The sequence below is a fragment of the Mesoplodon mirus genome (genome assembly GCF_964341445.2).
Source record: "Mesoplodon mirus genome assembly, chromosome: 12".
NCBI classification, from domain to species: Eukaryota; Metazoa; Chordata; class Mammalia; order Artiodactyla; family Ziphiidae; genus Mesoplodon; species Mesoplodon mirus.
In genome coordinates, this window is record NC_138988.1 from 2,601,884 (window position 1) to 2,615,077 (window position 13,194).

At 61.5% G+C, this 13,194-nt stretch overlaps 1 protein-coding gene across 3 annotated transcripts in view; it reads right to left on the reverse strand.

Annotated features, from left to right (window-relative positions):
- The window catches only part of IQSEC1 (IQ motif and Sec7 domain ArfGEF 1), a 67,777-nt gene that overhangs the window by 29,935 nt on the left and 24,648 nt on the right, over positions 1-13,194 (reverse strand). For all 3 annotated transcript variants that reach the window (XM_082637371.1, XM_082637370.1, XM_082637372.1), the window contains exons 2-3: positions 12,541-12,832; positions 6,731-7,977 (exon numbers count right to left, since the gene is read on the reverse strand). In XM_082637371.1, coding sequence (XP_082493497.1) covers positions 6,731-7,977; positions 12,541-12,832 — 1,539 coding nt within the window. The remainder of the gene's footprint in view (positions 1-6,730; positions 7,978-12,540; positions 12,833-13,194) is intronic.

Here is a 13,194-nt window from a genome sequence, read left to right on the forward strand (position 1 = left end):
CTATGTTTGTAGCAGCACTATTCACAATAGCCAACACGTGGAAACAACCTGAATGTCCATCGACAGAGGAGTGGATAAAGAAGGTGTGGCACGTATACACACAACAGGATGTTAGCTGTAAAAAAGAATGAAACATTGCCATTTGCAGACCTAGAGATGATCATACTTAGTGAAGTAAGTCAGACAGAGAAAGAAAAACAGCACATGAAATCACTTATACGTGGAACCTAGGGAGTTCCCCGCTGGTCCAGTGGTTAGGACTCCATGCTTCCACTGCAGGGGGGCTGTGTTCAATCCCTGGTCGGGGAACTTAAGATCCTGCAAACCGTGCGGCGTGGCCAAACATAAACAAATAAGTGGAACCTAAAAAAATCATACAAATGAATCTATATACAGAACAGAAACAAACAGACATACTGTAGAAAACAAACTCATGAGTACTAGGGGGAGGAGAGTGGGGGAGGGAGGGACAAATTAGGAGTATAGGATTAGTGCATACTGGGAGTTCCCTGGCAGTCCAGTGGTTAGGACTCAGCTCTTTCACTGCCATGGCCCCAGGTTCAATCCCTGGTCCAGGGACTAAGATCCTATAAGCCATGCAATGAGACAAAAAAAAAAAAAAGCAAAGAAAAGGATGAATGGATACAAATGCTATCCATAAAATAGATAAGCAACAAGGATTTACTGTAAAGCCCAGGGAATTATATTCAATATCTTTTAACAGCCTATCATGGAATATAATCTGAAAAAAAAAACAACAACTAAATCACTTTGCTGTATACCAACACAATATTATAAACCATCTACACTTCAGCTTAGAAAAAAGAGAAGGAACTGGCATGGCTGGAACACCCGTGGGGCCTGCCCCGCGCTGCCTTCCTCCCTGAGGCCCTCGGCACCAGCCAGCCCAGGCCCGGGACAGCACTCTGAGGGTGGTGCGGGCTGGAGGAGTGGCTCACGTCAAGGGGAATAGGACCCTGATCTGCAAAGACCCAACTCAGAGTGCTCGTAAGAGAGCCACAGTCACTTAAATCGTCAGCATGTCCAGCACCAGCAGACGGCCCGGCACGGCCAGCACTTCTGGCTCTGCAGCCTCGAGCCAGCAGCTGGGGTCCCGCGGCTGGGCTCCCAGCAGCCACGCCTCCCAGGCCACCGTGAGGACTCGGCAAGATGCTGCACACGAAGTGCTCGGCACCAGCTGGCAACTTAACGCGCAACTACGCAGGCTGGCTGTCACCACTGTCCCCTTCACTAGTCACAACAAACGTAATGCACAAGGCGCACGGAATCGGGAGCCCAACCCAAGCTTTGCTGCTTACTGGGAGGCAGGCCAAGCCCCGAGCCCCGCGGATGTTGGAAGGGTGGAACCTCGGAGCACCCCAGCCTCGCGGTAGGGCTCTCTGTCGGCAGCGGACAGAGGGCCAGAGGAGCGGGCAGGCGGTGGCCCGGCGCTGGGCGGAGAAGACCTGCCTCCAAACCAAACGCAGGCCCTGGGTGGGGAGGGACCTCGGAGGCCAGGTGAGCAGCTCCCTGACCGTCGGGAGTCCCGGCACACCAAGTAGTCTCCGAGGCCCGGCTTACGTGCTCCTCAGAGAAGAAGCCCTCACTCCCTTCCGAAGGCACCATTTCATCAGGGGCGGCTCTGGGGATGAGGACACTCGTCCAGAGTGGGGAGAGGGCTGGCCTGGCCCATGGTCACCTGGGCCCGCGCCCGAGGGCGAGAGGGAGGGGAGAAGGATGAGGTGAGGGGCACAGGAGCAAGGCCCTCCCTGGGCAAGCAGGTGACAGGCCCGGTGAGGTCCCCCTGGGTGCCCCTCTGGGCTGTGGGGTGCGGACCCCAGCTCCCACCACTGTGGCGGCCCCCCGCAAATATGCGGCTCCGCCCCCTGGACTCTCAGTGCACACGCGAGGCCCAGTGAGCGGGCGGGGCCGCGGAGGCCACGCTCCAGGCCGCAGTCCCTGCACTGGGCTTTATGAGGGTGTGTTCAGGGGCCAGGCGGCGGCAGCGTGAATCCCAGTCTGGCTATCCACCGACTGTGGGACCTCGGGCAAGCTACCTCTGGGCACCTCAGCTCACCCAAACTGTAAAGCGGGCTAGCGACGGTCCCCTCCCTACGGTCTCCCGTGAGCACGGTGGGCTTGTACGACAGCACCGGGCACGTGTCAGCGCACGCGGGCATCAGCCACTCCCCTGCTCCATGCTGCTCTGTCCGATAAGCCACCTCCTGGGTCCTCTAAGGCCCGAGCCCCAGGCGCCCCGGCACTGGCTCCGGATGCAGGAGCCCCGCAGACCACAACAGCTGCCATCCGCTGCACCCTGGACAGCGGCTCCTGGTTTCACGGTCTCTAACCCTCACCAGGCCCTGGGGGGGCCAGGAACCTCACGACCAGTTTCTGGGCACAGCCGGCGAGGCTCAGGGTGCAGGGAGGTGCTGAGTCCCTGCAGCGGATAACACTGAACTGGGGCTGAAACCCTCCTACCTCGGCTCCCGGCCCCGGCCCGGTGCCCAGCACTGCGAGCTGGACGTGCAGTCCTGGAGCCTGGGAGGCGCATCTGGATTCCAGGCAGATGGCGGCAGCCTCCTCTGTGGCCCCGGGGACAGCCCCTCCCCACCAACCTGTTTCATTTCTCGGGTTTCATTTGTTTTCCCTCTCTCCTCCCCAGCCGGCTACTCACCCACTTGGGATCCAGCGTTCAGGCCCTCCACGTACCCCCTGGAGGGGGTGGGTGTCTGTGCTGGAAAGCTCCCTCCTGGGAGTGGGTGGGACCTGAGAACTGTTTGGAAGGCAGCCTGGGTGTGGGCCTGGGGAAGGGCTGGGGAGGGAGGGAAATGGTGGGGGGAGAGGAGATCCACAGGGAGAGCATGCGAAACAGAGGTGGGCAGTGGACAGGTGGGGGTGAGAGAAGGATGCCAGGAAGGGAAAGGACAGAGGCGGTAAGGTCGGGCCTCCCAGGGAGGGGCCCCGGCCTCGGGCAGCAGGCTGCTCAGTGTCGATCCTCGCCCAGCGGCTCCAGGGCCTGCTCAGGGGCATCCGGCTCCCAGCTTTGCTCACCCTGCACAGGGCCTGGCCCTCTATCTACTCGGGTTGGACCGCCAGCCCTTTCTGGGCCTGGTGAGACTTGGGGGATGGCCGGTGGACACAGCGCTGTGGTTGCGCCTTCAGTCCTCCAAACAACCCCCTAGGTGGACAACCAAGGCCGAGGAGGAGGAGGAGGAGACTGAGGACGGCCGGAGCTTGTAGCCGCACGACCTCCCAACACCTGCCCCGCACGCCACTCAGAGGAGCCAGCCTGCCACCTGCCCCTCTCTGCGTGCGAGACCCGCATCATCCAATGGCGGGCTGTGCAGCTGGGGGACCATCCTGGACCCGTGCTGCCAGGGACGCAGCCGCCAAGCACGTGTGGCCGGTGACCGCCTGCACTGCGGCTTGCCACCAGGGGAGCTGGATGGACTGTAGTTCCCTTCAATCTGAACTTAAACACCACCTGTGGCTGGACCTCACCTCTGTCCCTCGACTTGTAAAGGGGCGAGGTCACCCAAGCTCAAGGGGCTGCAGTGCAAAGTCCACCAGGAGTTTTCATGGTCTTAACGAGCTGACTCTGAAATCCATGTGGAAGAGAAACTACCAACAAGACCCAAGACCACTTTTTAAAAGAACAAAAGAGTGGTTTCTGTCCTAATAAAAAAGCATATAAAACTGAAAGTCTGATGTGGGCAAAGGAACACACAGAGCCTCTACCCACTAGCGTGGAGCGTCGCAAGGGTCTTTATTCTGTTCAGGGCTGAGTCCAGGCGCCCTACACAGGGCCTGGCATGCAGCAGGTGTTCAATAAATATTTGCCAAGTGAACGAAAGGATCCAAGCACAGGCCCTGTTCACGTAGGAATAAGATGGGATTTCAAGTCAACAGAGAAAGGACAGACTACTCAGTACACCGTGTGCAGACCACCAGCTAATTTACAAAGAACTATAAAAACTACACCCCTCACCTTGTACCGTTCTCCAAACCAAACACCAGGTTAAAGTCCTAAAGGATATAAAACAAAACTAAGAAAGTCCTGAAGAAAATATTTTAAAACTATATTATGACCTGGGGCGCAGCCTTTTACAATAAAACATAAAAAAAAACAAAGTAATAAACAAAGAGAACACTGATGAATTGATTACATATATAGAAATATTGAATCATTATGTTGTATGCCTGAAACTATGTTACATGTCAATTCCACCTTGATAAAAAAATGCAAAAAAAATTAGTACCTTCTGTTAGACCAACAAAGCATACACAGAGTTAAAAGATATATAATTAAAAACCACTGAACTGGGCTTCCCTGGTGGCGCAGTGGTTGGGAGTCCGCCTGCCGATGCAGGGGACACGGGTTCGTGCCCCGATCCCGGAAGATCCCACATGCCGCGGAGTGGCTGGGCCCGCGAGCCATGGCCGCGGAGCCTGTGTGTCCGGAGCCTGTGCTCCGCAACGGGAGAGGCCACAGCAGTGAGAGGCCCGCGTACAGCAAAAAAAAAAAAAAAAAAAAAAAAAAAACCACTGAACTGTACACTTTATAAGGGTGAATTTTATGGTCTGTGAATTCTATTTCAGAAGTTTAAAAAAAAAAAAAAAGGCCAGTGACAGGAAGAAAATATTTGTAATTACAAAGGATTAGTATCCACAATATATAAAGAACCACTAGTAAATCAAAATGAGAAATAACAGAAAAATGGGCAAAAGATAGGAACAGGCATTTTGTAGAAGAAAAAACCCAAATGGCCGAAAGACACATACAGATGCTGCATCTTAGAAGCAGGCAGAGAAATCCAAATTGAAACATAGAGACACTATTTCTACGCTTTGATTGGGGTGGGAAACAAGGCTGAGTGCTGTCCAGTGTGCGGGGAAACGGGCCCTCCAGATCCAGCTGCAGGCTCTGCTTCAATGGACAACACGCCCACGTGAGCCCCAAACACCGCCTCCTCCAGCTATCCCCTTCCCCAGAGACACGGGAGCGTGTGGGAGGGGCAGGCCCACGGTCACTGTCATGTGGTTGGTGACTGTGAAAACACGGGAGCGAGGGGCCAGACCACCCTGGAGAGCCGCATGTGGACCCCACATAGCAGCACAGAGACCAGGTGGCCCGCGGCACCCATGGGAACAGCCTCCAACAGCAAACCGCATGGCAGCATCGCAGGGGGGGCAGTGTGTATGGCCTGGGCCCAGGTAACGTCAACAGGCGCCACGGGGATAGCAGAGAGGCTCGGGCCCAGCTCGCCACACGTCTGGCGCTGCAGAGCATCCTGTACACCCGCTCATCTCCAACTCACACTCCGTGAGGTGGACACGATTGGGCTCAGCGCCACCATGCAGATGAAGCCGCCATGGCAGAGACCGAGCTGAGCTGCCCAGGGACACACAGGAAGTGTGAGGACCGGGGTCTGCACCCAGGCAGCCTGGCCTGGAGCCGCGCTCTGGACCACACATGCACAGAAACCCTAGCTGGAAGGCTTTCAACTTCTACGCAGAGTGGAGAGTGTATTCAAGCGTTACAGGTGTAATTAAAAACTAACAGAGCCAGAAAGAATCTACAGAGACCAAGGCTGCTCGGGTGAGGGATGCAGCTTTTTCTGGCCTCCACCCGTCCACCCAGCTGGGACTCCCACGTAAGGACACAACGTCTGCTAGGGACGAGGGAACCCTGGGCACTGGGGGAGCCCCCAGGTCATCCGAGCCTCCCCCAAGAGGGTCCGAGATGATGCAGGAACTGGCTGTGCCTGGAAGCAGGTGGGGGCAGGCTTTCGGGACCGACCTCAGGATGGGCTTGGCAGCTCATGACCTCCCCGTTCAGCGCGCTGTTCTGGCCACGGACTGCGTGGCAGTGGGACTGGTCCTCACATGCAGATGGAGTCTCAGGAGATCACCCCTGGCAGATGTGACGGGTCCAAGACTCTTAGTCCTTAGCTGATCGAGGACCAATGACCCCCAGCCCCTAGCGGCTCCTGTGGGACTGCACAGTTCCCCCATACCCGCCCTTCAGGATGGGTCTCTCTGAGTCCCCCAACCGGCACTGCCAGTTGCACCAGGGATGGCTCAGAAGTGCCCCCAAGACTCTCTACCCCCGTCCAGCAGAGGAAGTGGGGAGCAGGGAAGCACAGTGGACAGGTGTCAGTAGCCACCAAGCAGGCTGGCCACACCCCCTCCACGTCCCCCTCCCTGGAGAAGCCAGCGCCAGGCCGGCATCTGGTGACCCCAAATCCAGAGGCCGGTGGATGAAGTGAGGAGAAATCCGAGGTTTAACAACCAGAGCCGCCAGTGCCCCCTCCGAGGGACTGCTCAGCCCGCCTGCCCTTCCACTTGCTATTTTCAGCCATGCTAAGAATAGCGAGCTTTAAATACCAGCCTCCTGCCCCAGACCTGCTCTCAAGGCTGCCCCGACGGTGCCTTGCCAGAACGCAGTGTGGCGGCCACGCCACGGACCCAACGTACAATCTCCCAGAGGGTGTAGCGCCCTGCTCCCGTGTGCAGGCCCGAGTCCAGGCTTCACGGACACGCGCACGGCCCTGCACCCAGGCCGCCCCTGCTCAAAGACCCCCGTGCCCGCACCACCCAGGGCCAGACGCTGGGGCCAGTGCGGTACAGCAGGCGGTATAGCGGGCACCACACCATGCACACCCCCCGACCCCCACCCCGGAGCCGCCCCTCATCCCGCCCGGGACGCCAGCGGCCGGGGACTCACTTGTTGAAGAGGTTGAGGCCGATGCGGTAGTGCCGCCGGCGGATGATGTCGTTGCTGAAGGTGGGCGAGTCCCAGCTGTTGCGGGTCTCCTTGTGGTAGGTCTGCTTGCTGAGCGTCTGCTCGCGCAGGCTGTCGCGGGAAGAAGACTCGGAGCTGCAGTTGATGGTGTCATTGGAGTTGGATGTGCTGTTCAGGCTGTCGTTGTCCCCATCCGAGTAGTCCGACTCGGACTTGCTCTGCCTGTTGGCCGAGCCGTTGATGGCCAGGTGGCCATCCAGGGGCCTGGGCGCCCGGGCCCGCGGCTCCGGCTCCTCCCGGGGGAGGCCCCTGGGGGGCCCATGGGGGCCGTGCTTGGGGCTGCCCTGCGGCCCGCCCAGGCCGCGCTCGTAGGCACTCTGCCTCTTAAGCGAGCTGCGGTCCGAGCGGTCGCTGAGGTCCACGGAGCTGTCGCTGGGCGGCTCGATGGTGAGCAGCGGGAGGTGCTCCCCGCGCAGCCGCGGCTCCTGTGGCCCCAGCGAGGGTGTGCTCCGGCAGCTGGTGTCCGTGTCCCCCTTGTCGTCCTTGTGGGCCAGGGCCCAGTAGTCCTGGGCAACACTCCCGGGCCGCAGCCGCAGGTCCGACTCGGCGCTGGACGGCCGGCGGCCCGCCTGCATCGGGGGCAGGGGTGGCGACAGCTCCTCCTCGTCGATGTACAGGGTGACGTCGCTGTACGAGGCGGTCATCTCGTCCAGCTGGCGGTGCTCGGAGCCGTGCAGGGCCGGCGAGGGCTCGGCGTCCCGGGTCCGCCCCGCGTCGGGCACGGGGGCCCCCTCGGTGTGCAGGCTGCGGCAGTTGAGCGCGTCGTCAATGGACTCGGCCAGCGACTTCACCTGCCGTGAGAAGGCGTCCTCCAGCTCCGTGATGGCATCCGCGAAGTCGCCGGCCGGGGCAGGGGCCTGGAGGGCAGGCGGCGGGCCCAGGTCTCCGCACTCGGCCGGCACCAGGGCCTCCAGCGGGGCACCCTTGTCGGTCACTGAGACCTGCTTGCCCTCGAAGTAGGAGCTGTGCACCTTCTCGGGCCCCTCGAAGGAGAACTGCATCCTCATGTTGGACAGCACGATGCGGCGCGACATGCGGTTCTCGGACATGGAGCTGCGCAGCCGCTCAAAGTTCTTGTTCATCTGGTACTGGCGGAAGGCTGTCTGGATGGTGCGGGCCGCATGGCGGGTCACGAGGCGGCCCCCATACTTCCGTTCTAGCATCTCCACCTGCGGGGGAAGGAGAGGAGCGTGAGGAAGGCCCAGGAGGCCCAGCGCGTCCCAGGGGTCAGCCCCAGTTAAAGCAAGTGTTCCCTGCAGGACTTCTCAGAACCTTTAAAGGGTGGTGGTTTCCCAAAGCTCTCTGGCCACAGCGGCCTTTGGCCCTGGTTATGCAGTTGGATGAGACTTGAAGGTGGTGGAAGAGGTGCAGGCAGTGCCTCCGGAGAGAGGGAGCCCGCGGCAGGTGCAGGTTAAGAGACCAGCCTGAGGGGCTTCGCCGGAGGCCCAGCGGTTAAGAATCCGCCTCCCAATGCAGGGGACGCGGGCTCCATCTCTGGTCAGGGAGCTAAGATCCCACACGCCGCAGGGCAACGAAGCCCACGCGCCGCAACTACTGAGCCCGCACGCCACAACTAGAGAGAAGCCCGCGCGCTGCAATGAGGAGCCTGTGCACTGCAGCAGAGGATCCCGCACACCGCAAGGAAGATCCCACGTGACGCAACTAAAACCCGACGCAGCCAAAAATAATAAATAAATAAAAGTGAGAGACGGGCCCGAGACCCGAGCAGGCCCTGTGTGCTGAGCACTGGCTGCAGGCCTCCAGCCTCACTTCCGCCTGCGGCACTGCCCGAGGGCCTGGGTCTAGTCCTGGCCCTGCCCTTGGCAGTGGAGTGACTCTGAGAAGCCTTGGACCCTGCGGTTGCTCAGTCCCATCAGACGGACCTCGCAGGGCAGCAGTGGGCACAGGTGAGACAGGCCCTCGGCACATGCCAGCATGGGGCTGAGGAGGTGCAGGACCCTCAGCTGCACTCCTGGGAGGTGTAGACAGTTTGTGGGGGGCCCCAAGTCCCCTCCCTAACGGATGGGGAAACTGAGCCCCAGAAAAGAGGCCCAGCACACCCCTGGAGGCCTCCAGACACGGAGCAGGCTCTGTGAGCCTGGCAATGGGGCCGGGCTGCAGGCAGGCAGGGGCGCTGGGACTCCCGTGTGCCACGTGGGCCTGTGAAGTCCTAGGCTCACGCCGGCCAAGGACTACGGACAGCCCCCGAGGGCCGCTCCCCGTGCCTGCTTCCCGAGTGAGGCCAGAGCCCGCTCTTCGGAACCCGGGAAAGCCCAGGATAAGGAGCTGGCTGGTCGGCCAAGCCGAGCCCTTGGGTGCTGGGCAGAGTGGCCCCTGATGTGGGTGGAGAGGCCTCGGGTCCCTGGGAGTGAGGCGTGCTCACATCCCGAGGGGGCAGAGCTGTGTGCTCCACACGGGCGCCACGCCCACGCCGGTGGCAGCGGGACAAGGTCCCCACCCTCAAGAGGCCAAGGCCGTCGGGAACAGAGGCACACGCGTCCCTGAGCAAACCGCAGGCCGTGGCTGAGTGCGGCAGAGGGCTGCTCAGAGCCGCCCGAGGGTGGGTGGGAAGGGGGAGGGGGCTCCGAGCCTCACTCAGGACTCAGGGTGGGTCCTGGCCTCCCTGAGGGATGCCAGCTCCCCCGCCACCACCCCCACCGACACAGACGTGCAGCTCTCTGGGGCCCACAGGAGGGGGAGCGGCAGGCGGGGCAGAGCGGCCCCTCGCACGAGAGGAGTTGGGGGGCGGGGTGAGGATCAAAAGACTTTTCAAACCAGCCCTGGAGTCAGCCAGGGCGGGTCTGTTTTTCCTCTCGCCCTGAAGTTACTGAACGGCATCCAAAGAGATGACCTCACTTCCGCATCTGTGAGCAGCGTCTGTTTTCTGGGTTTGGAGTGGAGCTCTGAAAGCCCACGGCGCCGACAAAGGGCCCACGGCTGAGCTCTGGGAAGCCTCTCCTCTCTGCCCTCCAAGGCCTGGGCTCCGGGCCCCTCGGGTGGGGAGGAGGGGCACCGCACAGGTCAGAGTACGCTCCACGGCCCCTTCTCTCCTTCTGATTGGATCTCGCGAACCCAGGAGTGACACTCCTGGCCTGAGACCGTCCCCCAAGTCTGGGTGGGGACAGGAGGGACTTCGGGAAGGCAGACGTGGGCTCTGTGCCGCGTCGTCAAAGCCCCCTCAGCCCCTCCTACCGGCCTCCCCCCAGGGGACACACAGACCCAGGCCCGCTCTCACTCAGCTCCCGGGCCCACGGTGGCCATTCATTCTTCCTTCCGGGCCAGAACCAACCCAAGGCCCAGTCTGAACGCTCACTGGGGGTGCAGGGCAGGGACCCCAACCCGTCTGTGCTGGCCTGCTGGGCATCACCCTCACCTGACACAGCGTCTGCTCTGCAGAGGGACCCCAGGAAGCCCCCCGACCCCGGCAGAGGGGGACAGAGGCTCTGACAAGTGATGGGACGAGGAGCCGAGAGGCTCACCCTCCCACAAAGCACAACTGCCGCCCTTGCCAACTCAGGCCTCCTGCTCAGACACGAAACTGCCAGGAGGTGCGGAGGCTGAGGGCCAGCGGACACTGCTCGACCCTGCACTGGGCTCCTTCCACTAAAATGGGGCTTTGCGCCACCCAGACTCTACCCGCTCGTGAAACCGGGCACCCTACCTTCATCTGGAAACTCCTGGGTCATCTGTTCTGTTCCTATTTTCACCCTGCCTGCCAGGAGGCTCAGCAGAGAGTCGAATGCTCGGTGGCCCTCAGCATCACCTCCCCACCCCTCCCCTCTTCCCGGCCATCCTTCCCGCCAAGTGGTTCTGCCTCTGGCCCTCGTGCCTGCTGTTACCTCTTCCTGGAAGACCCCGTCCTCACACACCCAGTTCTGACACCACCTTGGAGAGGGTCGCCCGCACCTCATCCAAGCTGTCTCCTCCCACAGGCGCTCGGCTTCTCTCCCCTCTTCCTTCATCCCCAGAGTTTGTATCACGCTCTGGAATTAACCTGTGTCTTTACTGTTAACCTGTCTCTGGACCACAGCGTCTGCTTGAGGGCTGGGGCCGTACCCTGTCCCCTGGTGACTCCCCGGTGCCCAGCATGGGGTCTGGCACATGGTGGGCATCGGGCTAATGTGTGAGGGATGAAAATGAACAGCTGTGGCCACATTGAGGCTGCAAGAAGCATATGATTACCTCCACAGGCCTCTCTGAAGTTTTCACCTTTCTCATTTCTATTTTAATGGTCCTGCTGCAAATATTTGTTACTATAAACTGTTTTTGATCCACTTTGGATACGGGTGAAACTGATAAATGGAACAGAGGCACCTGCCGTGGGCCTGGCCATGAGGCCACGTGCCACGAGGCCAGGGGTCTGTTTGCTCCCAAATGTTTGCCTGACGGGGATCATCTGCTTCGGGCTTGGAACTTGCGGGCCCCACCCCCCGTCGGTCCAAACTCACAGGCAGACACTGAAGACCAGGGCAGGTAGGCAGGGCTGTCCAAGGTCACAGGGCAGCACCAAGGACAGGGAGAGGGGGCCGGTACGGACTTTGTCGGCGGAAGACCCGCCCTGGGCAGTACCCACACACCGCACTGCTCCCCGCAGAAGTCTGGGGCTACACCAGGCCCAGACCTCTGCTCTGTAAGAGACAAACAGTTAGACTGGGGAGCAAACAGAGGGTCCAGGCCAGGGTAGGTGTGGGAGGTGAGAGGGCAAGGTGACTTCTGCAACCTGGTGTCTAAGGGGCTGCCGGGCAGGTCCTGCAGCCAGGCCGGGGCAGAGGCAGCCGCCTGGGCTCACAAGGAGACTGCCCACAGCTCAGTGGAGGAGCTGGGGACAGCGACAGGCAGGCCGGCCCCGCACGCTGGCACAGCTGCTTCTGGCAGCCTAGGGGTGCTCCTGAAGCGTGGAGCTTTCTGTCAGAGGTTCACACAAGAATTCTCAGTAAAGTGCCTACTACGTGCCTGCACTCTGAGGGGCTGGGAGTGAGAAGCCTCCGTCCCCTCACGAGCTCTCACTCCCTCTGCCCCCCACCTGCCACCCAGCCGGGACCCCTCCCCTCTCTCCCATCAACCTAAGAGGCCAAGCGGGCAGGCCATGCACGCCCGTCGCTCTGTACACACGTGCCAGCCCCACCGTGGGTCTGGGCCAAGGCTCCGGGGAGGAAGGGCAACCTGCAAGGAGGCGATTTCCCCCAGGACACGGGGCTGTACACTGAGGGGTGGAATGAACAGCCCGGCCTCACTGGCTGGGGATGGGCTCGCTGTTTGGTTCCGAGCACGTGCTCTTTCTGTGGTGAACTAACGGCCCCCTCCCCGAGGGCCCCTCCTGCAGACCTCCCAAGGTTCAGCTCTCTCCTGGATCCCAGGACATCAATGGCCGCCACGGAACCCACACACACTGGGCACCAGGTCCTGACACCCAGCGTGGGCCCCGGAGCCCAGTGAGGAGGGCTGTGAACCGGGCAGAGGCCGAGGCCAGACAGGAACGTCCCAACAGGAACGTCCCACATCGGCTCCTTCCCTTGGAGCCCTCCACGTGTCGGGAGGAGCCAGCCCGGGCTGGGGCTGAGGCAGAGGCCATGTCCGTGGGGAACGGCCCCTGCCTTGGCGTGGCTGTGGAGCACACGGGGCCCCCCGCGGCCCTGGGCGGCCCCAGCAAAGGGCCGCGTCATCCGAGGCCGCGCAGGCACCGCAGCCTCCCCCAACCCCCAACGCCTCTCCCCGCGTGGCCGGCCGCCTACCTGCTTGTCCTGCAGGTCGGAGGAGAGCTCATAGCTCTCGGAGAGGGACCGTGAGCGCTTGATAGCTTCCTCCTCGGCCTGCTTGCGCAGGATGGAGGTCGAGTGCTGCAGCTTGGGCCTCCGCGTGCGCTGCTGCCCGGGCGGCCCCGCGTACAGCCCATAGGCGCCCCCTGGCGCGTGCTCGGAGTGGTCCGGGCCCAGGCCGGCGCCGGGCGCCGAGGGGCCCTGGTGGTAGGCGGAGGGGCTGTCCAGCGACGTGCCAGTCTCGCTGCTGGGGGCCTCGCCCTCGACACTGCAGAGAGAGGACAGGCCTCCGGTGAGCGGGAAACCAGAGCCCAGGGCCCCGCAGGCATCCCCCCGCCCTCCTACAGGTGGTCTCCAGGGGCGGCCGAGGCCGAGGGCCGTGACCCTCGCCGTCCCTTGCGGTGATTCCTCTTTCTCTGTACAGGTCGCCCCTCCTCACAGCCAACACCCCTCCCTGAAGGACCCTGTTCACTGTGCGTCTCCCATGGGAAGGTCGGCCCCGTGGGTCCACTGACGAGCCCAGGACCTCGTGTGGGCCCGGCCCAGAGCAGGTGCCTAGTGACATTCACTGCTGGACAGCGGGTCCCGTCCCCTCCTCCCTCACCCCCACTGCCGGCTTTAAGTAAACCA